Source organism: Genypterus blacodes, unplaced genomic scaffold (genome assembly GCF_046128005.1).
Source record: "Genypterus blacodes isolate CSIRO-AG114 ecotype Tasmania unplaced genomic scaffold, CSIRO-AGI_Gbla_v1 ptg000022l_1, whole genome shotgun sequence".
Classification (NCBI taxonomy): Eukaryota; Metazoa; Chordata; class Actinopteri; order Ophidiiformes; family Ophidiidae; genus Genypterus; species Genypterus blacodes.
In genome coordinates this window covers 2,491,461-2,517,419 of record NW_027466835.1, presented here as the reverse complement: position 1 = coordinate 2,517,419, position 25,959 = coordinate 2,491,461, and the positions used below count along the sequence as shown (strand labels likewise).

The 25,959-nt window shown below is 42.9% G+C and overlaps 1 protein-coding gene across 3 annotated transcripts; it reads left to right on the top strand.

The window, feature by feature from the left end:
• The first annotated feature begins 1,510 nt into the window (after positions 1-1,510).
• Positions 1,511-25,714, top strand: epn2 (epsin 2). Of its 3 annotated transcripts, none has more exons than XM_076142757.1 (10): positions 1,511-1,730; positions 9,731-10,454; positions 10,769-10,923; positions 13,089-13,201; positions 13,775-13,879; positions 14,309-14,417; positions 14,931-15,083; positions 16,145-16,237; positions 20,405-20,605; positions 21,611-25,714. In XM_076142757.1, the coding sequence occupies exons 2-10, from the start codon at positions 10,024-10,026 to the stop codon at positions 21,928-21,930; spliced, it is 1,680 nt and encodes a 559-aa protein (XP_075998872.1). In that variant the 5' UTR covers positions 1,511-1,730; positions 9,731-10,023; the 3' UTR covers positions 21,931-25,714. The 3 variants fall into 3 exon arrangements, with proteins under 3 accessions (XP_075998872.1, XP_075998873.1, XP_075998874.1); XM_076142758.1 differs by having other exon boundaries at positions 1,513-1,730; positions 16,145-16,174; XM_076142759.1 differs by lacking the exon at positions 16,145-16,237 and having other exon boundaries at positions 1,513-1,730.
• Positions 25,715-25,959: the final 245 nt, after the last annotated feature.

The window sequence follows — 25,959 nt, the reverse complement described above, 5'->3', positions numbered from 1 at the left end:
TGGAATATTCAATGGTGCGATGAATGGAATGTTGTCCTGCAATGTTGGGCTTCTACTGACACACCTGTAAACTACACACAAAGACACACACATTGACACTAGACCCTATAAATGTTACCTACATTTGCCTGTGTAATTTATTGTATGTATTTATTCACTGTCCCCATCAAAACCACAGCCTTTACTTATTTAACAGCATAACACAACTAATGTCCTGTGAAAAACCTACTTTATCTGATGTTTGTTAAAATTGTGATCACTTGACGTGCTACAAATCAAAGAGACCGAAAGAGCACCATCCACTTTCTATCAGGTTTAATTTGCAGACATCCTCATTACATCCTGATAGGAAACACTGTCTCTGTAGCACCTCCAACTGATGGAATCAGATTTGGAAACAAACATTTGAACCGCCAAAATATCCCCATTTACCACTGAGGAAATAGTGCTTTATAGTGATCTTCATTGTCAAAATGTATCATGTTCTAAATGTATTTACACTGTGAGATCATTGCAATTTCAGTCTACTTGTAATTCTACCTCAGGGTCTATGTTAAAGTTTAACAACAACAATAGTAATAATAATACAACCTTCCTTCTTTCTCTCTATCTCCCTCTCTCCTCTTCCCCCGTCTAACCCTAACCCTGTTTAAAAAATTATCTCCAAAGTACCCTTCAATTGTATGCGCAATGTCAAGTAAAATGTTTGCTTCAATAAAAACAAATAGCAAAAAAAAGAAAAGAACAATCACTGAAATCTCTAGCTTGCAGGTGTTCTGTTGTGAATTTGAGAGGTTTACACACACCATGCACATGCAGTTTTTTCAACTTCTATATAAACACCATTATTAACATTGTGTAACAATGTAATCCAAAATAACTCACCAGCTCGCAGTCTGCTTACTTGGTCCACACGGAGGACTCGAACCAGCGACCCTCCGGTTCCCAGCGGATTGAGCTACTACCGCTCCCTAAACATAATCTTAATTGTTTAAAAAGATTGTAAAATAATTAGGATATCTTTTATTTGTGAATAATTTACCTCAATAAAGGAATCAACAGGTGGGTGTTCAGTTGTTTTGATTCTATGCAAACATTTACAGTCCTTTGTTGCACCATGTTGGGCTTTAAGTACAATTAGTGACTCATGGGCCACAGTTTGAGAACCCGCCTGCTCTCATGGTTAACATTAGACCTTCATCACCACAGTCACAAAAATATATGTTATAACAACAAATACACGGGTCTAAATAATGCTTTTAATTAAAGGCTTATACTCATATTTAACAGGGAATGTTGCATTGTTCACACTGGCTCATGGGCACACCTGAAATGGAAAAGGACCCATTGTTATGTAAACCTGTACCTTTCCTGTTGGGACATGTTTAAATGTCGTCCGTAAATGATAAGACCTGCTCAGTGACATGATTGTTTTCCAGCAGGAAGGCAGACGACTTTTCGTTTCTTTTGCAAGTCAGGCCAAAACGGTCACACCCTTCCCGGTCTGCACCCCCTCCCGTTCTGCCCGCCATGTTCTGGAGGAGGAGATACGTGTAGCCTGGCTTCACTTGGCTTTAGCATTAGCAACACATAGCGATCCGGAGAGGCGCAACAAGCTCCTCTATCGTCCAAACAAGTGCACTATTCTGATATCTGCATTGGAGCTGTTCGTAATCGTTTGTGGGGCTTTATCACTCGATTAACAGTAGACAAAGTACCCTAAAGACATGGTAAGTGAACGCAAGCTTTCATAAAAGACCAAATGTTTTGTTTCTCCAGTGTGTCCTGTAACCCAGTCCTCCCTGGCGATGTCTCCCCCGAACACCCGTCTGGACTGGCTAGCTAAAGGAGCGCTAACCAGCTAGATATGCTAGTTGGCAGTCTTGGCACAGATAGTACGATATGGGAGCTGGTTTGGATTGCTTAGAACTTGCGATGGCTGTGAAGTTATCATACACACAATGGGCCATGGGTGAATGCCATATTACAAGCATGTGCTTTGCGATTCACCGTTTATTTATTTGTCAAACTACAAGGCAAAGTCACCCGCGGTTTGCTAACCCAACACAATCTTTGCTAGCTTCCATCCAACTTTACCCAAACCAAGGTTTGATTACGTTTTGGAAACGAAGCTGTGATTGGATATTGGAACGTAAATTCCAGAATATGGGAGATTCCAGTTGTCCATATCTGTGTCGTGTTTAAACTTAGTTTTAAAGTTCTCACCAAGTTGCAATAAGTAATCAGGTCAGTACAAGCAAGTTAACGTTGGCCGTTAGCTTAGTAAGCAAGCTAACGTTAACTTACTTTCAAGTTTGCATTCAACTAGTTAACGCAGCTCACAGGGTTTATAGTTACCCCAGATACGTGGCGACGCGCTCGTTGTTTTTAAAACCAACATTTTAACTTAATGTTTTTTTTTTTAAATTGAAGGGAGTGAGGTTAAATCACTTTAGCCCAGTTACTAACGTTAGCTCGGAGCTGTGTTAGCGTATCTTCCAGCAATCATAGCCGTTTAACGTGACGCCGTGATTTATTTTTAGACCGTCTCATTTTGATTAGTTGTATTTATTTGTGATCTGTGCTTAGTGATCTGTGCAGGCACGGGCATCATACTGGGTAGAAAATAAAGACGAAACTTGATTTATCCAGGTGCTGTGTGTGACTGTAGGGACTGTTGTCCCTGTGTTGGGCGCTGTCTGTTTACTCTCCCTGTTACGAATTAGCAGCCATAACGGTGGGTACATACATCAAATACTCCGGTTAGGAACATTGGCGGAATTTTTCTCAGCTGATGCCCGACAGTCTGTAATAGTCGTACAACGTGGCCTGAGAAAGGGGCTGGTTCTGTCTATTGTCAGGACGATCACTCAATCACAGCGGGTGACAGATGCATCATCAACGTCCTCCTCATGTCCCTGGTTGCTTTGTCTCTCTCACGGCCAAGGAGGACAAAAGACAGGGTGACGTGTCGATCATAAGGCGCTGCCTTGTCCTGCCTCTTCTTCCCTGCTTCAGGCTTGATGTTTCAGCATACTTCCTGTAGACTTGCTGTCATTGCTGCAGGTTGTTTTGGCTTCGTGTTTGCAGCTTTGCTCTGTGTTTGCATTACATTGAATTATTGTTTGCCAGAAGATAGTAAATCCTTGAACTAAAAATTAGTTAAGAATTGATTGTATTGGCACATTGCTTGACGTTCAACAAATGACTCTTATGAATTGGGTGCATATTGACTCCTCTGTGTGTGAATGTTGTAGATGAACAGCAAGTCTGAGAAAGACTCTGACTCTGTCTGCCAAGTCTCTCAATGTACGAGTGCTAGTTAAGCCTTCTGTCTCCAGATCAGCAGTACACTTGCTTTGTTGCTTTGGCATGGTCGATTGTTCCAGTGTACTGATTCTTAGCACTTAATGCTAATCACAGTTCATGTAGACACACATGCCTGTGCAGACTCACATGATCTGGCTTGTTGGTTTCGTTCACTTCTCCTCGCTGTAGACCACTGCTGACAGTGTTGAGTGGGTAGGTGATAACTGCTAATCCCCTGCTTTAACCAGTTAATGAAATATTGACATTTTTCGAAGCGACTCTCAAAAGTGTTTTCATTTACTATCACTATTTTTCAATAGTGCGCCATTGCCACATAATTTCCTTAGCAACTTGCACGTTTAATTTAGTTAATTTATTGCTATTCTGATTTAGAGAAGCAGATTTGATTTCCTACAATCCTGTTTTCACTAAGTAATGTGTTTTGTTTTTTTGCCTGATCGTCATTTCAATGCAAATAAGAAAAACAGACATAGAGTGAGACATACACAATGGTGTAGGTTTGGTTAAACATGGTTCCATTGTAGAGGGTAGTTGGCTTAATTTGAAGGTTGTTTTTTTGCATGTAGCGGTGAGCTCATAAATAAGGAGCAGCTGTCATGAATGTCAACATTACTTAACATTCACCCCAACACACCACATGCACACGTGGAGCCTAGGTAGTTGCAGCACAAGGCCCCCATGATATACGTAAAAAATATATATAGCAATATATATTTTTAGCAGCAATCATGATGATATTGTTACGGCTCTACACAGAGTCTACCACTCACTAGTGGAAAAATGCTAATATCGCAAGAGCGTTCAAAGGAAACAAACGGGGGAAATATGACATTGACTGCCATTGTAAGGGCAGTCAATGTCAGGGTAAAACATTTGAATGTCTAAGAAAAGGCAATGTTGATGCTGACCATGACTCCAAAGGCTTTGATTTCAGTCGTAGAATTCCTTTTAATTGCAGTTTTTTTGGATTCCAAGTATATTGTCAAAATGTAAACAAGTATTAACATTTTAAGGAAATCAATTGTTTAATAGCAGCTACAATACAATCTTGTTCAAGGCTTCACTGAATATAAAGAAAAAGGAACTTGTGTACCTTAAGCCATACAGGTATCATTTTAGGAAAAATTCAAGGCAAATCATTTCTGCTTTTGAATTAAAAACTACTTGTTGATTTCAAAAGTCTTATTTGCCTTCAATAGCAAAAAGGAAGAAAAGAATATTTTTAAATAGAACATCTGGGGTTTGGAACAGCAGCGATGAGCACAATATTAGGTGTTTCACGTGGAATGTCAGCGTCAACATTGCATTTTTTGCACATGCTATTTTCTCATCTCTTGGCTTTGCAGTTTTCCGGGACCTTATTCGTTTTTCATACCCTTGGTTTCCAAGTGGCTTGTGATAAGCTTACGAAAAATGGCTTCGATGGAGGAGAAGCAATTCAAGTGAACTTTTTTGTTGTCGCAAAAGCTTGTCCTCCCCTGGGTTGTGTGTCACCATTGGTTCCGCCTGCACTTCAACCACATGCTATCTCTGCTTAAGCAATCTGGTTCTCACTGCATATGTTTACATTTTGCATCAGCATAGTCTGAAGTGCTCCCAGAATGCTTAATTTCTTGCTTCATCAAGTGCTCAACAGTCCTTAAATGCCCACCAGCTGTACGTATTGTGTAGCCTACATATCATACTAAGGTCCACCCGCAACTTTCCTCCCTAATTTACTTGCACCACTATCATGAACGACGGCACTCATCCTCTGATTTGACTTATTTAAAGCCACTCTGCAGTGTTTGTGGCTGTATAACAGACTGAGTCTCCATGAGGTGTTGTAATTAGGTTGTATTGGGATAGTATGGGCACAAATATTCACCATATTCACATATATGTTTTGCAATCCTTGGAGATATTTGCTATACAGTATATGCTGATAATATGTATAGTTTTCAGACGTGTCCGGCTGCAGTGGGGCCAGTAATATTAGGTTGTAGGTTTAATTTCCCAATCAGTATATGGGAAGTGTCCGGTATTTCCTAGATATGCTTTTGTTGCAATGCTTGTGCAAACTTCTGAGGTTAAAGCAACATTATTGATTTCCCTGAGTACACTTTCAATCCTCTTTAATTTCTCAATGCTCCGGCATAACATGCTTCATGACACGTGCTCTCGATGGCAGCAGCTATATTGAAAGAAGCAACCGTCTTCTGAAAGCCTTTGATCATCCAACATAAAGACTGGAAGCATGTAGGTAATTATCTTATTCTCAACGCTGTCGGTGTAGGATTGCTGGGGACGGAAAAGCTCTCTTTTCTATGTCCATCCATGTCCATTACTTTCCATTTAAGAATAAGATCATTCAATGGTGCTTCGTCACTTTTAGGCTCAAAGTGATTTGTGACCAACACGATGACATCAGTCTCCACACGATGCCTTGGAGATGTCTAGGCTTTATAACCAAGCTTTGGAATTCTTGTTCAAGCATTTTCTTACAAAACACACTAATTTCGACAGTAAACAAGAGCCTGCCTGCCTATTGCAGTCATGCTACCATATACACGTGTTTGGTACTCCTATATTTCGTCTTAGCATTGAGGTGTGCTGTCATATTTCAGTGCCAACACACAACTGCATAACCGTTTGATTTTTAAATGTTCCCAAACCACGGATGTCTTTGGTCTTTTCTTGCTTCAACTTTTTGAATCTATGCTTTCTTTTTTGCTTTTGGTCTATGGTCTAATATACTCAATCAATCCTAACAGCTCTACCCACACACACTATATCTAAATCCAAAATGGCGCAATTCTTGGTGTTAATTTCATATGCAGTGAAACCTCAAGACTTAGGCCGTGACGTTCAGCTCGTAAATTCCACGCTCAACTGTTACCTCCGTTCTTATAACTGGATCCCGACCGTGTTTTCTGCATCGTGGAAGTCATAGAGCCCAATGCAGACAGACAGACAGGCAGTTTGACAGGAATGGCTACAATTTAAGGGCTCTCTGTCATCCAGTGCATGATTAACCTGTATGGACACAACAATGCATGCTCACATTCTTTCTGGCCTCCTCCCTCTGACTCTGCCATTCTCTCTCCCTCCCTGCCTCCCTCCCTCCCTACCTCGCTCTCTGGCTCGCTCGCTCGCTCACTCACTGACAGGCTATGCCCTGTGTGCCGTCTTCTGGGTTTTGGGACTCAAGCAATCAGTGGGCAAGAGGCAGAATTGATGGGGGGTGTTATGTGGTGTGGCTTGTTCCGGGGTGCTCCTCGGGCATTCGAGGAAGGGGGTGGACAGGACAGTCCCTGCTCTCTTCCTCTGGTCTGCCCATGTGTGAATAGGTGATTATTGCAGCAGATGTGTCATTAGGTCTGAGCTGTATTCATGCGGAAAAGGGGGGGTGGATTAGGTTGTGGGGGGAGGGAGGGGCGTAGTTGCTCCACAGGATTCACATTTTGCTAGCTTTAAGAGAATTTACGGGATGTGCCAACTGCCCCCCCCAAACTCACACAAACACACACACTCCCCATTTCTACATCCTTGGACCACTCAGCTGTCATTCCATAGCAATGCTAACCCAGTAACTCTGCACCCTCCTATCACCAGCACTCATGCCACTTTATATTTATTTATTTGTAATGATTTATATTTTTTATATTTTTATATTTTATATAAAAAATAAAAAAAAATTTAATCTGTTGTTGTTCAGTCTGGTCTGCACTTAAATCCATTTTCTTTATTGCTGAGTTCTTTGCACAAATTTCAATTTGCTGTTGTTGTTGCCACGTCACATGGTATTTCAATGTACAGAATGACTGTTTTCGCTTCATCTGCAAATGACAAATAAACTTGAACTGAACTAAATAGGAAGCTTCTCACGCACACAGTTTGTGTTGCTACTTTAGAAATATAACTTTTTTTAATTGCTGTATTCAGCAAAGCCAGACACCCAAACAAATGTAATTCTCCCCCGGGCTGTGAAAGTACTTTGTTGGACATGTTGCTACAGGCTTTCAGAGAGCAGCCTGGTCTTCCTCGGTGATAGAGCGAGTAGCCACGGGCACAATAGCACCGACAAGGTTTTTTCATTAATGATAATCATTTAGAAAGAGATTTGGTAATTTTGCACGAATGTGTTGAATGAGTGTGTACAAAATTGCCATGTTGTGAGATAAAGTGTGTTTGTGTGTATGGGCACAACCAATATCGCCTGTAAAAACTGACAAAACTAGAACCGCCAATCAAATTATTAGTCTAAATCTAGTTAAAGAAGTCCTGCACCGGAGCTACAGACTTTTTAATTCTCAAAATAAAAGTTTTCAACCAGACACATACGTTATGTGGATATATAGTGTATGCTGCGTGTGTGAGTCATTAGTGCGATATCAGTGGCTGGGCTGCTGTGAACTGTTTGTAACAAGACAGAGGAGTCATCAGTCAAAAGTCTTGTCATCACCCGACTGGAAATAGTTCACCTCCTTTGCCACCCACCGGAGGTTGTTACTCACTACCTCAGTGTGTCAGATGCAGAGAAATATCATTTTGATTGCCTGCCAGCCTTGTAATTTGGAAATGAGTCAGATTACTGTAAACTCAAGCAAGTTTGATTAAGTGGAAACACCTCATCACCTTGGCCTTGTATAATACGACAGAGAGACTGGTTTTAATGCAACAACATGGAAATGCTTATCCAAGAGAAAGAGTGTGCTGTTTAGTTTCAAAAAGGAAACACCTGGGTCACAATTGCTTCAATAAATGCAATGTCGATATGTCTGCATGGCTTTACTAGTTACCTGTTGAAATGGGATTATAAATGAACCATGATATTGCCAACACGAAAATCCAGGCAGTCAAACTGTTTATTCTAGCCCCCAAATGTTTTGGAAAAAGTTCAAATGTATAAAAACATTTGGAAAAGTGTTTCATTTTTGATACTAAGCTCAAACCAAGACCTTATTAATTGTGATGGTCAACTGCATCAGTAACACCATCTAGGTGATGTTCACATGGAAATTACATGGAAGCCGATGTAGTTGTTTATATGTTATTGTTATTTTAATGGACATTTTTGATCTGATCTGTCATGCACAGTTTGGTGTTCCTGAGCCGTAAGCACCTGCCTCTGTTCTCTATTGAATCGACATGTCCGTTTTACTTTTACACGAGCACAAGACGTATGAAGTATGGCCACTTCCATTTGTGTTCACCTGGTGCACCCCTGTTGTGATTGCACTTCTTTTTGGCGTTTGCTTGGAGGACGTTTTCCACACATGTGCAGTAGATGCTGTCACAGTGTCACTTATTCTGAGCAGAAGTCTCCTTGGAAACGTGTCTGAAGGTTCTCAGTCATCCATGTCACGGTATCCAAGGAAAGTGACTGGCAATCAGGCTTGTTGGTACTCCTGATCGTAGTCATGACTAATCAGGAGTATCAATGACCCTGATGGAGTATCAACAAGCGTGATATTATAAGTCATGACTAGTATGAGTATTGATGATTGTCGCCGCCAAAGAAGCGGTGACTCTGCGCTATTAAGCCACTGGTTCTTCCCAGACAAGTCTAGCTGCAAGTTACAGAATGGCCATAGTTAGCAGAACAGTGTATTTCTTGTTTGCATTTCTTTCTTTCATTTAGTCTTTTCCTACATCGTGATTTGTACGGTAAAAAATTGACGATTAACAGCTGTTTGGTTAACAACTTCTTATTGTTTACTTGTGGCAGTTTTTAACCTGTAATAGCTTGACTGGATATGTATTGCAGATCTTGGTGCCTTGTTATAGCAGAGTTGGCGCTCGCGGTCACAAAAAATGGGAGGGACGCGAACAGAGCCCATTCGGAAAGCATAACGCCGGCATTTCATAGCGTATTTATGTGACATCATTGTTGTACATATGTCACATCATATTAGCTTGATGGCATCACTGTCATAACTTTTATTGTATTGACGACGTGTTTATGAAGGTAGATTCAGAGTCTGACACTGTTGGAAGCAACAATGGCAGCAACAGTTTCTTGACCATCTACTGTATTTCACGTTGTAATTTTTCTACTTAAACAACATGAAGAAAAGTTACTGTGGGCTTTTTGCCAGGCTTACCCAAGAAGTGACACACCTATGCTGAAGAGGAAGCAAGATGGCGAGCCCCTTCATGTAGTCTTACTAACACCTGGTTCACTGCTGAAAGATGAAATTGTATACAAGATGACGATTTCAGTCGGGAGAAATTTGACAATGTGATGGTACTGTAAATGATATCAGGCTGTCTCATTCAGAAAACTGGTTGAGGAAATGCATTATTATCAATTAGTCAACTGTGGATCTAAGCCTACATTCCTATCAATGGTCCTGTTCTTGTGGCTTTGCTTAATTTCTTTTTCCCACTATCCTGTTATGTCTCTTGTCTGTCCTAGGTGATGGCATGGTCATGTGTGCACCCGGCCCTGTGTGTGTGGAGATGGTTTTAACAGACACTGTTTTGGAGGACACGGGAACGCTGCACTGGGCTGGAGAAGCCTCATAAACACGAATACACGACAAACACACACTTTTACACAAACTGACTTGCACATACACGCCCCCCACCCCACACAGGGAAAGACACACACTTTCCCTGTGTGTGTCTTAACCTCCTGTATCTCCCTCTCCTGCGTGAGAGTGTATTATTTAATTTCTTCCTCTGTGACATCACCGCCACGCCGCCACCATGCCAGGCACAACCATCCGCCGGCAGATGAAGAACATGGTAAACAACTACTCGGACGCTGAGAAGAAAGTCCGGGAGGCCACCTCCAACGACCCCTGGGGCCCGTCGTCTTCGCTCATGTCAGAGATCGCCGACCTTACCTACAATGTCGTGGCCTTCAGTGAAATCATGAGTATGATCTGGAAGCGGCTCAACGACCACGGTAAAAACTGGCGTCACGTCTACAAGGCCCTCACTCTGCTCGATTACCTGATCAAGACGGGCTCAGAGCGAGTGGCTCTGCAGTGCAAGGAGAACATCTTCGCCATACAGACTCTTAAGGACTTCCAGTTTATCGACAGAGATGGAAAGGATCAGGGTATCAACGTAAGGGAGAAGAGCAAGCAGCTAGTGGTCCTGTTGAAAGATGAGGACCGCCTCAAAGGAGAAAGGTAAAGGCTTTTAAAATCTATATCACACTCTATAAACCCTTTTGTCACAGCACTGTGCCATTATTGTGTCTAATGGGACATTTAGGCACATTTATTGTTTTTTCTTTTCCTGTTGTTCTTCAGATGCCGGTTGCAAAGTTCAGATTCACTCTGTATTTTGAAGTCACAAGCTTAAGAAATGTGGTTACTTTGTATCCCTTGTGTATCTCCCTCGCATGTTCCAGGGTTAAAATTTGTCCTAACTCGGGTCTTGCTTCCCTACATGTTAATGGTCTTGGTGTTGAGCTAATGCTACCATATATTTGTGCTACCAGGTCTCAGGCTCTGAAGACCAAAGAGCGGATGGCTCAGGTATCCACAGGGAGCAGTCAGATGGGTTTTGGCCGAGGATCGTCTCAGCCCAACCTCTCTACTTCCTACAGTGAAGAGTACGGCAGGTCAGAGGGCTCACCTGCCTCCTACCATGGCTGTGAGTATTGGATTGTAGTGCACTCATATGCTGTAAACATACACTCGTGTGCCAAGGCTCATTCCATATGTAAGCAACTCATAATATACACACACACACACGTACACTGTGCTCCTAATCGTGTCCCAGTCGGTGTAACTTTGGCCTACATCCTGAAACCCGCCCATCCCCCTGTTCTCTCTGGCTTGTAGGCCCGCAGTAGGGCTGCATTCCTCACACACACACACACACACACACACACACACACACACACACACACACACACACACACACACACACACACACACACACACACACACACACACAGAGAAAGAAGGAAGAGGTAGCATAGTTCATCCCCTCACCCCATCTCCCACATGACGGAGGAATCCTCTGCTCCTCTTCTCAGTGATTCTCATTCTCAGCGAGACAGAAACATAGAGACAAGAGTAGATGATGGAAGATGAGCTAAGAGACATGGAGAGTCTGACAAATGAAATTGCGTGAGTGAAAATGGCTATTAATGCCATACTCTCTCATAAATGTATTCACCAAGATAGAACATTGTACTATTTTGGCTCATTTAGATGCTCTCCGCTTTGCCCCTCTCATTTATTGACGGACCGATTTCTATAACAACATGCAGAGTTTATGACACCAGACTAATACACTAGATTCAAGTGATTTTCTGTGGTACTTACCAGTGATGGGTCATTGCTGTAGTGTTTTTGTAATTAATGCATTTTCTGTTAATAAAGTTCACTCCCCCGCTGGTTTTTCTTCCGCTTGTTCAACAAAGCATACTGACGCTTCTGTGACTTATGGAAAGTGCACAAGTGTCATTTACCCCCCCTGCAAAGTCACATTCAACTCAGGTGTGTGTGTGTGTGTGTGTGTGTGTGTGTGTGTGTGTGTGTGTGTGTGTGTGTGTGTGTGTGTGTGTGTGTGTGTGTGTGTGTGTGTGTGTGTGTGTGTGTGTGTGTGTGTGTGTGTGTGTGTGTGTGTGTGTGTGTGTGCGCGCGCGCGCGCGCGAAGTCATGTTGGTGTGTGTGTATGGCTCTGAGGCAGAAGCTGCAACAGCTGAGTCATCAGTTGAGAAGATGGAAGGAAATGCTGGGAGAGAGGCTGAGTGTCGGCTGTGGGCGTCGCTTAGAGGATTTTTGGGATTCCAGTCTAACTTTCCGTGTATTGTTGCGCACAGTTGAATGAATGAACATCCAAGTGTGACTGTCAACCAGGGAGTACCTCGATCCCAAAGGAAAAGTCAGAAATTTGCAACATTTAAGTCTTAAATATGTCAGAATGTTTAGAAGGGTCTTTGTCAGGATAAAGTCTTTTTTTTTTACTATTTAATCTTTCATTACCTCTGCCTAATTTAAAAATCGTGTTTGATCGTGTACATTAGAAAATAACAAACATTTATCTGAAATGTAACTTGAATGCTCGCCAGGTGCATTGGAACGCCATCTTATCTCCGATTGTTCTCTTCCCTGTTTCCTTGCTGCGCTCGTGTCCGTTTGTGTCTGGGAGTGTCCACATTATCAACAAACTTAATCATAATTAGTGTTTCATTAGAAAAATTGAGAAATGGAAAGAAAGATGGCAACCAGGACAAATGCTGAGGAGATGAGAAGTGAGATTTTGTGATGTCAACACCTCAGTGGTACCCAATGGAAACGGCAGGGTCGATGTTTCCACACTATCTTCATCTGTTGTTTTGCAGAATCACACACTTAATGAAATAATATACTTAAGGCTCCATCAATGATTGCCTCTTGGTACGTGATCAGTATTGTAAAACCTTTGCCGTGGCCACAGATTTGTTGTGTGTGTGTGTGTATATGCATTGGCTTGCTCCATGGGCCACATGCAGTGTTTGTAGTTGTGTGCTTTCACGTGGCCTGATCTAATCCAATAAACCAAACGGAAATAGCTGCCTTCTAATACCACCTGAAGTGACACACAGATGCACACACACATCAACACGTCACATGCTTTTTATACTTTTTTTATACTATCCTACATACATCTTCTGTTATACCAGTACTTGGCTTTGTAGAGTCTGCACAGAAAAAAGGAACATGTATAGTGTCGCCACTTTCCGGTGTTCAGTCTAATTATATACTTTGTGTAGAATAGATCCATGTGGCGGTGACGTTAACATACATACTGAATGTGTGTTTCAGCCACGTCTCCCAATGCGGGCTCAGAGCTGGAACAGGCCAGGCCTCAGACCAGCGGAGAGGAGGAGCTACAGCTGCAACTGGCTCTGGCCATGAGCAGAGAGGCCGCAGAGCAGGTACACGGAAACACACACGCACACGCACACCCACACAAGCATTTTATTTTTGGTCTCCTTCCTTCTGACTGGTTTCACTGATAACATACACACACACACACACACAGCATATCAGTAGTACCTAAGTGAATATATGACCACAATAAGATAAAACTGCGAGACTTTTCGGAATCTTTATTATTTGTGTCACTACAATAACAGAACTAGATTATGCGATTGTACTTAAATGTTGTCAAGCATGTAAACATTATAAACAAGTAAGCCACCATTGCATATATGTCCTAACCTGCTCCCCTCATACACATGTGCAACATGTCACATATAGTCGAAGAACAGCAGAATCCTCTCTAAGGCTACTGAATCACAACAGATAAAAGCTCAGTTTAATCATCAGGGCGGAGGTCGGAGTAGAACCGCTGCTCCTTTGCATCGAAAGGATTCAGCTGAGGTAGTTTGAACTGTCACTGGATAAAAATTAAATAAAACCAAAAGCACCTCTGCTTTACATTGTTCTGCTTGCATCATACTGTCAGCGATAGCAGGACTGTTAACGTTTGTGCTGACTGTGTTCAGGAGGATCGGGTCCGTAGAGGGGATGACCTCAGACTGCAGATGGCCCTGGAGGAAAGCAAAAAACCAGGTCCAGGCTCCGGGAAACTGGCCAAGAAGAAGAAAGACGTAACACATGCACTTTCATGCATATACACACACATGCATGCACACACACACACACACACACACAGACCAAAATGATTTAGTTGTTCCTTTGTGATAATGGTGTAGTCTTGTCTTGCCCCATTATTTTCTTTTTTTCTGCCCCGTCTGCTCCTTCAATGGCACTAATGAGGCAGCAGACCGTGTAGTTTACTAATCATTATCCCGCCTGAATAGCTGGAGGACTGAAGTTTGGGGTATGCAGAGTTAAAGGGATGCTGGAGCACAAAAGCAATATCTGTTCAGTAGATAATGAATGAATGTCAGATGTCCTCCCTGAATTTGATATATTTATCCTTGCCCCTATATGTTTGCTTGTCTCATTTTATTCATTTCTCTTCATGATTCTGTCTCCTGTCCTGACCCACTTTTTTTATTTTTCTCTCTCTTTAGCCACAGTCAACTCTAATGGATCTGATGGACGTTCCAGAGCCTGGCTCGGGCACTGACCCATGGGGTGCAGGGGCAACCGCAGCACCAGCTGACCCATGGCAGCCTTATGGTATACACACATATAGTACACACTCAATATTGTGTCTTGTATCGCTTCGATTTGCAATTTGTTTGGTTTGTTTGCTGCTCCCCACCTGCAGCTCTCAGCACTTTGGCGCTTTGTGAAGAAAAAAATGCTGCTCGGCTGGCTCAGCAGCATTTCTGCATAGAGAGGAAGCGAGGGAGCCAGGGGGTGGAGGGGGTGTGTTGGCTGGGTAGGGAGTTGGGTGAATGGCAGATAACATTGTGAGGGGGAAGGATTGGAGGAAAAGGAAATGCAATGAAGAAGAATCATCAGAATCTCTTTAATTAGTACTACAGTACGACTATCAACAACAACACTGATATAACAGTTCTATGAATGGGTTAGCAATTTTACCAGTGTTATCATAACCTGCATGCAACAACACTCTCCTTGTATATTATTTGTCTACCCTACTCATTCTCTTCCTCGTCTTCCATTTCTGCCTTTCCTTTTGCACTCCTCCTTCAACCTCCATCTCGGACCTATCCCCATTCCCAGGGTCTGCCCCTAAGCCAGCCGCCCCGGTGGACCCATGGGGTGCTACTCCTTCTGTTCCACCCATGAAGAGCCATGATCCTTGGGCAGCAAACGCCAATCCTTCATCTGACCCCTGGAGCTCTGCATCCACGCGCCCTAAGACCTCCATCACAGGTGATCATCAGAGCAGAGACAAAGTTTATTGTTTATTCAGAGTATTCACCACTGCCTTCCACTTCACCTCCACAAACAAGGTTATGTACTGGTCCATTAAGTAGTCTGTTTGTCACTGGAATGGGCTGAAAAGAGGAATTGGAGCTCTTACCTCAGTGTGGGCATGAGAGGATTCAGATTACACTCAGGGCTTCACAATGAGCGATGTCAGGGGATGCATCACATTCAAAGTTTGGCATCGCAAAGGTCCCAGATTTCAGTCCTAATTCCACTGCTGGTTTCTTGCATGCATGCCATTCCACCTGTTTCTCACTGGGAGCATAGTGGCCACGAAGCGGCGCTGCTGCGTACTGCTCCTGCTGGCACAGCCATTGCCTCAGTGCTATGGCGTTTGAGGGAAGCTGCTGTGTTTTAGGCTTTTGTCATGTATGTCATCCCAACAATTTATTTTTGTCCCCCTCAAATTCACACATGTTCTATGAAGGAGTTGTTGCAAGCGGTTTTTATAAGTGACATCACAGTTCTTATTAGTTATCAATATTTCAAATGTGTTACCCTTTCCACCTTTTCCCCTTTCATTATTACTGGTGGCAGATGGCAAATCATGTCCCTTGGCTTGCCTACATTTATTTTCAGGGCACTCTTTTGGAACCTTATTATATGGCAATATCCTATAAAACTCAGATGACACAGATCTGAGAATATCTGATATCTAATTCCATGTGCTTTTCCAACTTCATGTCTATGTGACGGCTAAACATTGGAAATTAACCATTTGTACCTTGTGATGTATACAGGATGTACTGTACATGGTATGATGGCTTGTGCCCTAAAAGACCCAACAATCGCACTAGGCACGGTCTTTAACAGACACACAAAATCACACACGCTTTCATGGATATTAGTGCAAATGTTCATTCTTGAACTTGTGTTTTGTGTCCATCTGTTTGAGTTGTATTCCAAAATGTCCATACTCATCCATACGTTTGTCTTGTCTGTGTGTGTGTGTACTTTGTATGTGTAATTCTCTTTGTGTGCGTGTATGCGTTGTCCCCATCCAGGTAGCTACGACCTGTTCAGTGCATCCAACGGTACGTCTAAAGAGGACTTCTCAGAGTTTGACAGCCTGCGCTCCTCCTCCTCTGTCCCCACTGGTACTCACCCTGTCTTTGTCTCTCTAATCACATGGAGTCTGTGTTGTCTTCGTGCGTGTGTGTCCTGCAGAAAGCTGCATTTCAGAGGTTTTTGTGGATTTATAATGAGTGAGCATGAATGGGCATGAAGGCACGTGGGCCTGGCACATGGCTTTGTTGGGGGTTCAGGATACTGCGCCATCAGTGTCCCCAACTTCCAAACAAAGGTCCATTGCTCTGGAAATGCATACTTTGAGTTGTTGGAGTGAAGTGACTCCTGGTTTTAACAGTTTCATGCCCTTGATGAGCCGAATAAGAACACGGTCGGACAGATAATTGTTTTATTTATGAACTGCCATATCTCTTATACGTTCTTTCTTCTGAACTGTCCAATGTCCGCGAATATCTGAAAACACAGTAGTACAATCAGATTTGTGTTAACATCACATCACCACTATTGGGGTCGCCGACCTATAGTCCTCCCTAATCGTGTTCTAAACTGCGCTGTGGCAATACAACTTAGCAGTGTGTGTTAGTTTGAATGGTGGTTATGTAATCCGAGTAATTTTACAAGCTGAATCACCACAATTTGTAATTTGGGTGGATCCCCCCCGGATCTCCTTACAGAGTTTGGCTTCGTACCTTGTAGCCTCTTTCACCACTCTTGAATTTGCAAGTGTGTTAATGACGTATTGCACAACCGGGCGACCAAAAAAGGGTTTGAATCGTAAAATCTGTTCCAACACGAGTACACCATAATCTGGTTTCAGTAGGGATTCGGTCAAAACAATCGATACAGCCATTATCTCACGCCGCTGTTCTTTGGAAGCATTGGAAAATCGTGCATTAGGGAAAGCGGTAAGAGGAAAGGAACTGACTTGATTCAAATCGGTGCACAATCCTTCCGCATTGACTCTGTAATTATTTTAGATGTGGTATTGTTCGTCATTGAGTCAAAACTGCATTGTGTGGTTTGAGACACAGTGACGCACAGCCCTTGTTGCTCACGATCCTCAGTAAAACACATAATCTGAATACCTAAAGAGGTTTCTGCAGGACACGCGCACAATGTCTCGTCTCTTTATTTAAACATAACTAGACCTGAGCAAAGGACAGAAATGTTTTACTGGATGCTTTTATACTGAACCTCTGACAAATGACATGGTACAACTAAGAATATTAATGTGGATATCCATTCCCATTAATGAGTAAACCATAACAGAAAAAAATAATCGGACCAAATGACAAATTATGCTAAGACCCGCTTTTATTTTGAATGACAGATTGGTCATATTGAAAGTCTGTAAAGCACCAGCAAGACTGAGCACACAAATGTTCTTCCACTTCCACCATTTAATAATCTATGCACACAGATTACTAACCCCTGCGCTCGGGATACTAAACGGTACGTCTGTGGTGCCAGTCTGTGTACAGGCATTTCTACATCTATAGTATACCGTTATGTGACTCTTTTGGGGACTTTCGCATTACAGGTGCAAATAAATTGTTCTTATGGGAAAAACAAAAAAGCAGTTTGCTCCGGTCTGGTCCCATTGAACCAAATGCTGCATACAGTATATATACGTTTATCGTTCAATGCATTAGACCTGTGCTATTAAGTGAAGGGAATGCCTTTCAGATTTGATGGACATGCATAATTGGTCTGGTTAAAAATTCCTCCAAGATGCTAAATTATTCTGGTTTCTTTGCTTGGATCAAAGAACAAACTGGCACAGGTCTAAGCATTTGTGGTTTGGCAGTGTGTAGATGTGTGTTTAGTGTTAGAGAGTCGCACCGGCTCAATAAAGGAACGTGATAAAGTCAAGGACAGCGGGAGGAAGAAGGTTAACACAAGATACACATTTACTTTTCCCAGGCAGGAAAGTCTGTCGGAACATCTTGTCGCCATGTAAATGATGGAGGACAAAGCAGCATTGCTGTTAGATTCACACTCGTTCTGACTGAACTTATAATCAGCTGTCCTGTTCTTCAGCTGTATGTTGGATGCCTGGTGTGCTGTGCTGTGTGCTTTGTCCATGTCCAAGCACCTTCATACACTTCTCCTATGCTTTCCTTTTTTTTTTTTCCTATTTGTTTTTTTATTACAGTTATAGGATATTTTGGAGATAATTTTTTATACAAAAAGAGGGGGAAAAGGAGAGAGAGAGATAGAAAGGATGGCGTCAGTGATGTTGATGAGGGTAGGGTCAATACAGTTTTTACGGAATGATGTCAAAGGGCAATGTAGGCTACTACAAATTGCATCATAGGCTGTGGTAAAGAGAAGGACAGGAGAGAGAAACAAAACAACTAACATAAACAAATAGAAGAAATCCCACCCAAAGACCCAACCCAACCCCGCATTCACACAACCCCGTCCCGGCCCGCCTGGGATGTAAAATAAAAAGGAACCTTTATTATTGTACTCCTATGCTTTCCTATTGCTACTGCACAAACCAGCATGGCCGTCTCTCTGATGTCCTTCCTTAAAAGCATCTTCTGAAGTATCTCTTAAGTAACTTTATTCTGGAGGGCTGGACTGGGATGTTTCCATTAAGATCTTTTACTTTGACCATCTCAGTTTGCATTTCCTTTTTCCCTTGGGAGTTGGAATGGACAGAATATCCTAACAGCTCTGCTCTTCCTTCTCTGAAGCTTAATATGTCTCATGCATACATGTACCCACGCGCAGATTACTAATGGATAATGTAGCGTCACCAGGTGATTAATGTTGTTAGTACAACATACAACAAGTAGTACAGGTTAATTTAGTTGGTTACTCATTACTGTTATTTTACTCAATGGATCTAACACCTTCACCCTGATTGTCTTCCTGTTCGTCTCGTTCTTTCCTCTTGGGTATTTCTCTCTTAGAAGCACAACTCTTATCAAAGTCAGAGAAACTGTGATTTCTGACACTTTTAACTCTTGAATAGTAACAACATATGTGATCCGATGTTTATAGATGACATCAGATACATTGTTATTCTATTTTATACTTGTTTAGAGAGTTTGATTTTCAGGTTTGGCTGAACATTACAGCACATTACGTGTGTCTCGTCTGTTGGTTGAGAAAAGTCTGTCCTGATTGGCCTGGGAAGGTGTTTTGTTGTTTTTTTGTGAGCTGGTGCCTCTCTTTGTCTGTTATGATAGAGCTACACCGAAGGTCCTTAATGACCTTGATTTCTCTCAGGCAAAGAGAGGGGTAGCTCAGTTGATTATGGTTCCTGAATTAATAGATGTGACACTTCCTTGCAGACCAGCAAACATTTTTAATGTTGACTAAATATACGGAGAGTTGGAGACGGAACAGTCGAAAGATAAGATGACTAAATGGTCGATGTGATTGGCACACTTGGAATTAGATTTCTAGCTAAGACACAGCATCTGCCCCGTTCTCACTGACCTTGGATTACTGCAGCCTGACCATGAACTTTACTCCAGTGAATGTGGAGCTACAGGTTCTGCCAGCGCCACAAAGCAGCATTGGACAAAACCTAAAAAGCAAGCTCCTCTCTGTGTTAATATATGTATTCATTATGCTTTTATCCAGAGGACTAACAGACTTTATGGACTGTCTGGCTCTTTTTATACATAAACACCCTCCTTTATCCTTTTCCGTGTCTGTTTATTTTCAGGCTGCTTTTTTATAGGCGGCAGTGGTGAAGTCCATAGGGGACTCGGCTTGGTACCGGAGGGTGGCCGGTTCGAGTCCCCTGTGGACCAAAATATGTGAGAGTTGCCAGTTTGCCTCCAGGCCACTGCTGAGGTGCCCTTGAGCAAGGCACCAAACCCCAATTGATGATGATTGCTGATCTGCATTGTGTGCAAATTCGTGTACAGTGTGTGTAGCATGTGTGTAAAATAACTGCATGAAATGTAAATAAGCATGTATTGATGCGACGATAAAGGTGTTCTTTCTTCTTTCTTTTTTCCTTCTTTATTGGGTCTGTGTACCCTCTTAATCTGTGTAATGGGTTATTGTAGGAAGTCAGCAGTCAGGTAGGAAAGCCACTGTGGGTTTTAACAGGAGGGGCCCACACTGTGATGGATGGATAAGGACAGCTGCACTGGTTCAGAAATAACATCTTATCACATCTTATACTAAAGTTGTTTCACTACACACACACACACACTGTTTTCCACTTCCAGAAACTTAATGTGCATTTGAACTTCTGTGTTTTTCAGGTGACGTGGGCGTAGCCAGTCTTGCCAGCAGCAGCAGCCTGGACCTCTTTGACCCCCTGCCCGGCTCCCTCACCACAAACCTGACCAGAAAGACTCCAGAGTCCTTCCTGGGTCCCAACGCTGCCCTGGTCAATCTGGATTCTCTGGTGACCAAACCAGCGCAACCCGCACCAACAGTCAACCCATTTTTGGCTTCGACAGGTGGGAACAGAAAGAAGAATCTGATTAAAATTCAGAATTAGAAATGTTCATGTACAGACGAGTGCAGGCAAGAACATTACTTGTTAGAATAGGAAGGTTTGTTAGGTGAGATGCCACATTGTCAATTTTGTTTTTGAATGTGAAGGTGCAAATTGAAAAATGGAAGCAATTGAAAATGTTGAAGCGGGGGGAAACCCCTGAAAAGTTGCTCTAGGTGGATTTTATGACGAGTCAATGAAAAGAAGTAATTTGCTGGGTTGATGGATGTGTATGGGGCCATGGTACATTTAGTTTGGTAACCGTGGCGTCTGTTCTCTAGGACACCCTGTGCTGCAGTAAGTGAAAAAACAAACAATAAGTATGATCAGATATTGTCTGATGATCCGGTTCTTGGGCCCAAAACCCGGGTTGTCTACAAAATGATTGAACTGACACATCACCATAACAACATTATAACCCAGAAAGAGCATCCAACCATCTCTAGAATAAACATATGTTATGCAGAAACCTACAATACATGGTGAATTTGTGTGTGTTGTGATTGGCTCATTCTGGCCTGATGAGATGGAATGATCGTGAGATTTTCAAATTGTAACTCTTACCAGTCTCATGAAATGGCACAGTGTGTAACCAAGGCCTGAGATTTACTGGGAGAAAAAGAAGCGCTATACGAGATGGAAAGCAACTGTGTCACTTTATAATTTATTGAGAGCCGTCTAAAGATATTACCCAGCGGCAACTCTTAGGTTCTAAATGGAAAGCACCACAGCAAGAAACACGCACACATTTGACGAGATAGTGATTTTTAATTCCCACAGACCTGCTAGATTGTGGAAAGCCTCATGTTGACTTTTCATCTTAATGTCATGATAAAGCGAGCCTTACATCATCCAATGAAAACCCATTTCACTTTTAAACTTAGTCGACTTCAAACAGTCACCGATGATTTTATTCAGACTTCCCACACACTGTGCCTCCTTCAGCTCTTCCTCTATTCTCTTTCAGGTGGTGCGGCCCCAGTTCCAGCCGCCCACGCCAACCCCAACCCTTTCCAGATCAACCAGCCGGTTCCCCCCACCCTCAACCAGATGCGGGTCAGCCCCATGCCCTCTGGTTTCAACAACATGGCCGAGCCCATGAACCTCCCCGCTGTGCCCCCCCAGCCGACTATGGTCCCTCTGGCAGGAATGGCCGCCGTGGGCCGGGCGATGCCTGGCATGGGGGTCGGGGCCCAACCCTCCATGTCCATGCCTCAGCCCCTGATGAGCATGCCCCCCCAGGCCAGCACACAGCCCACTGGAACCACCAACCCCTTCCTGTTGTGAGTTGGTGAGGAGAAGATGACATCATAATAACTCCGCCCTCCCTTTTTTTCTCTCTTCTTCCGTGGCTCCCGGAGAGGCTTTAAGACGAACAAGGAGATGTCTCATCCCATTTATCCCTTTTATAAACAACTCCGAGCCAAGTCGTAGTTGCAGACTGGCCTCCCTAAACCTCCCTTCTGTAATCTGTGCCCCTCCCTCTCCCTCTCCCTCCCTCCCTCTCTCTCTCACTCTCTCTCGATGCTACAAGCTGCCTAGTCATGTGTGTTCCACGCTGAGCTGTTGATAACATTAGTGACCACAAAGACTTTTGCGTCAATCTACAGACTTCCCAGATGAGCAGGGTCGTTTACGGTTTTAACACGGGGGGCGGGGCGGGGGCGTGACCCAGTCTGTCCTCTCCTTGCTCTCCTTCTCACCGCCCACTCCCTTCCGATATCTTCCTTTTTTCACCCCATTAAAACTGCTCCTCTCTTCTTCTATGGAGGAGTGACAGGAGAGTCAGACTTTACTAACACCAGGATTTGATCTTTTCACTAGAGCTAACCTTTTTTATAAGCCCTGTCAGCTGGTGTTTGTGTGTGTGTGTGTGTGTTTGTGTGTGTGTGTGTGTGTGTGTGTGAGTGCACATCTCAATACTTCTACACTGTGTATATTCCACTGGAGTAACGATGAGACGGTCAGATATGTGTGTGTGTGTGTGCTTCGTTTGTTTGAATATGTGTGTGTTACTAAGCAGGGATTTTGCACACTTTGATTTCTTTTCTTTTTTCTTTCCGTGACTGTTGAGTTCACCGTTACACCTTAGCTTAGGGAGGGAGGGAGGTTAGCCGCTCCAAACTTTCAAGGTGGCAAGCACTGCCTCAGCTCACGGTACTGCTTGCTCCCCGACTCCGGTCAGGGCTCTTCCCTTCTTCACTTTGGATCTTTCTCTGATCCCTCCACATGAACTTTGAAAGCCTGTCAAAGGAAATGAACACCCTGTTTGAAAGGGGATGAATAGATGTGTGTACACAGTTTTTGTTACATTTGTGTATGTGTGCGTGTGCGGCTGTAACTTTAATGCAGAGATACAGTACTATCAGCCACATGTCGACGTGTTTGTCATTGAGAGGTTCATCCGGTCTCCTGTGTGTGTGTGTGTGTGTGTGTGTGTGTGTTTACCAAGATGGCATCAGTATTAAGCCGTCTGATCACGGTGATAGTCAAAATGTTTCGAATTTGTTTCTAGGGTTAAAGGGAAGAAGGCAGTTTCTATTTGTGAGTGTGTGTGTGTGACAGAGAGATGTTAACTTTGTGTACTTTCTCCATTTCTGATTGGTTGAAGTTGAGGGGGGAGCAGATCGGACCAAGCTCCCTTTTAAAGCACAAACAGGAAACAGGAAACTATTCAGGCCTCCTCCATGTTTGAATACTTAATTGCAATCAATCTACACTCAATAACCCATAATAAAATAAAACATTTTTAGAAATTCTTGCTCCTTTACACAGGTATTCAGACCCTTTACTAAGTATGTAGTTAAGGCACTTGTGGCAGCAATTACATGCTTGAATCTTCTTGGTATGATGTCAGGTAATTGTCTCCACAGATGCTCCATTGGGTTCAATCTGGGCTCTGACTGGGCCAACTGAAGGAGTCACAAAGTTGTCCCTAATACACACTTGTCCCTCTTTGTCTCGGCTGTGTGCTTAGGGGCATTGTCCTGTTGGAAGGTGAATCTTCGGCCCAGCCTGAGGTCCTGAGCAGAATGGAGCAAGTTATCATTGACAATAACTCGCTACGCGTCTGCCGCCGTCATTTTCCACTGTTGGGATGGCGTTGCATTGTATTAAAGTATGGAAGCCGCTGTGTTCTCAGGAATGCTGCATACATTTGTGTGTAGCCTTCCTCAGCTCTGTGCCTCGACACTATCCAGTCTCGGAGCTCTACGGGCAACTCCTATGACCTCATGGCTTGGTTTTGACTCTAAAACGTGTCAGCTGTGTGCCTATGAATCATGATCAATCCATTTTATTTACCAATTGTGAACTTAAAGGGTCTGAATACTTACAAGTATGTCAATGTAGTAATTCACTTATTATTTTAGTTGCTTTGGCACTATAGGGTTTTGGGTTTAGACTGATGTGTGAAAACATGACTTTAAAATATTACAGCTAAAGGCTATAAACTAACAAAATGTGCAAAAATGGAAGGGGTCTGAATACTTTACATACCCATGTGTGTAACCACATATCAATGGTCATTACTGTAGTGACAGGTCAGCATAGAAAGCTGTGAGGTTACAGGGCAGAGAGCAGGTTTACTGCAGCCAGTCTACCTGGGAGAACATCACACACACACTCTTGAGTTGCTCACGGATTAGACAGGGAATCCCACAGCAGCATGTCACTAAGGCAACAACGACAAGACGTTGTTCATTTAGTTACTTTTACTTCACTTATTTTACTCATTAGAGCTAACACCTTCGTCCTGATTGTTCGTCTTTCTGTTCGTCTCGTTCTCTCCTCTTGAGTATTTTGTCTCTTAGAAGCACAACTGTTGATCAAAGTCAGAGAAACTGTGATTTCTGACACGTTTAACTTTGAAATAGTAGGAAGATATGTGATCTGACGTTTATGGATGACATCAAACACATTGTTATTCTATATTATACAGCTATTTTATAATTGGTTTGAGAGTTTAATATACGGTTTTGGCTGAATATCAGCACATTACTGGCAGAGAGAAGAAGTGTCTCATCTGTTGTTTGAGAAGTCTTTCGATTGACTTCTGTACACGTCGACTTCTGTACGCGTCAGTTCATTTTTATCACTGCCAATGTTACTGTGGAAAGCCTGGAAAGGTTTTTTGTTTTTGTTGTTGTGTGAGTTGGTGCCCTCTCTTGGTCTGTTATGATACAGCTACACCGCAGGTCCTTTACAGACCTTCGCTTCTCTCAGGCAAAGAGAGGGGCAGCTCAAACTGTGTGTGTCTGATCAAAGTGATGCTGAGGGTGATGATTAATGTTCATTGGGTTCCTGGATGAATGGATGCGACACTTCCTTGCAGACCAGCAAATGTTTTTAATCTTTACTAAATATATGGAGGGATAGGAGACAGAAGAGTCAAAAGACAAGACGAGTAAATGCTCCGTGTGATTGGCGAACTAAGTTTTGTTGACACAGCATCTGCCACTTTCTCACTGACCTTGGTTTCCACTGCAGCCCTGACCATGAACTTCACTCCAGTGATTGTGGAGCTACACGGGTTCTGCCAGTGCCACAAAGCAGCATGGGACAGAAACCTTACAAACCTTTCACAAACCGGCTCAGCACTCCCAGTCAGACGAAGCTTCTAAATCTGTGGCTACGGCGCAGTGAAAAGGTGGCCTGTGTACAGCGAGCTCCCCTCTGTGTTAATATATGTATTCATTATGCTTTTATCCAGAGGACTAACAGACGTTATGGACTGTCTGTCTCTTTATATACATAAACACCCTCCTTTATCCTTTTCTGTGTCCATCTATTTACCCTTCTCATAGTACTGGGAGCAGGCTGCTTTTTTCTTTTTTTTTTATTGGGTATGTGCTCAACTCGTCGGCATTATAACTGTATAATGTAATTTATCATTTGTACTATTGTAACATACTGTTCCTATGTATACCTTATTAATCTGTGTAATGGGTTTTTGTAGGAAAGTCACCGTGGTATTTTAACAGCATCTAAACACCGAACGCAGCCGGCCACACCGTGATGGATGAGGACAACTCTAGCTGCACTGGTTCAAAAATAAAATGTTTATCACTCAGCTCTGTAGATCTGTCTGTCAGTACTGTTGGGTGGGTGGGGGTGTGTGTGTGTGTGTGTGTGTGTGCTTGTATGAATAAAGCAGCAAATTCACAAGATTATAGGATTAGTGTGTGCATAGTGGCCCCTGATGTTATCACACACATCATGTAGTTCATTTGTGCCATAGGTATACACACACACTGTACACAATTCATGTATTGCTGCTTCTTGCTGGACACATTGGAAACAGCAGTGAGCTTTTTT

Coding starts and splice junctions, on each gene's coding strand:
- epn2 (XM_076142757.1), top strand. CDS start 10,024: ATGCCAGGCACAACCATCCGCCGGCAGATGAAGAACATGGTAAACAAC. Junction 10,924..13,088: donor ACCTGCCTCCTACCATGGCT/GTGAGTATTGGA, acceptor TGTGTGTTTCAG/CCACGTCTCCCAATGCGGGC. Junction 14,418..14,930: donor TGACCCATGGCAGCCTTATG/GTATACACACAT, acceptor CCCCATTCCCAG/GGTCTGCCCCTAAGCCAGCC.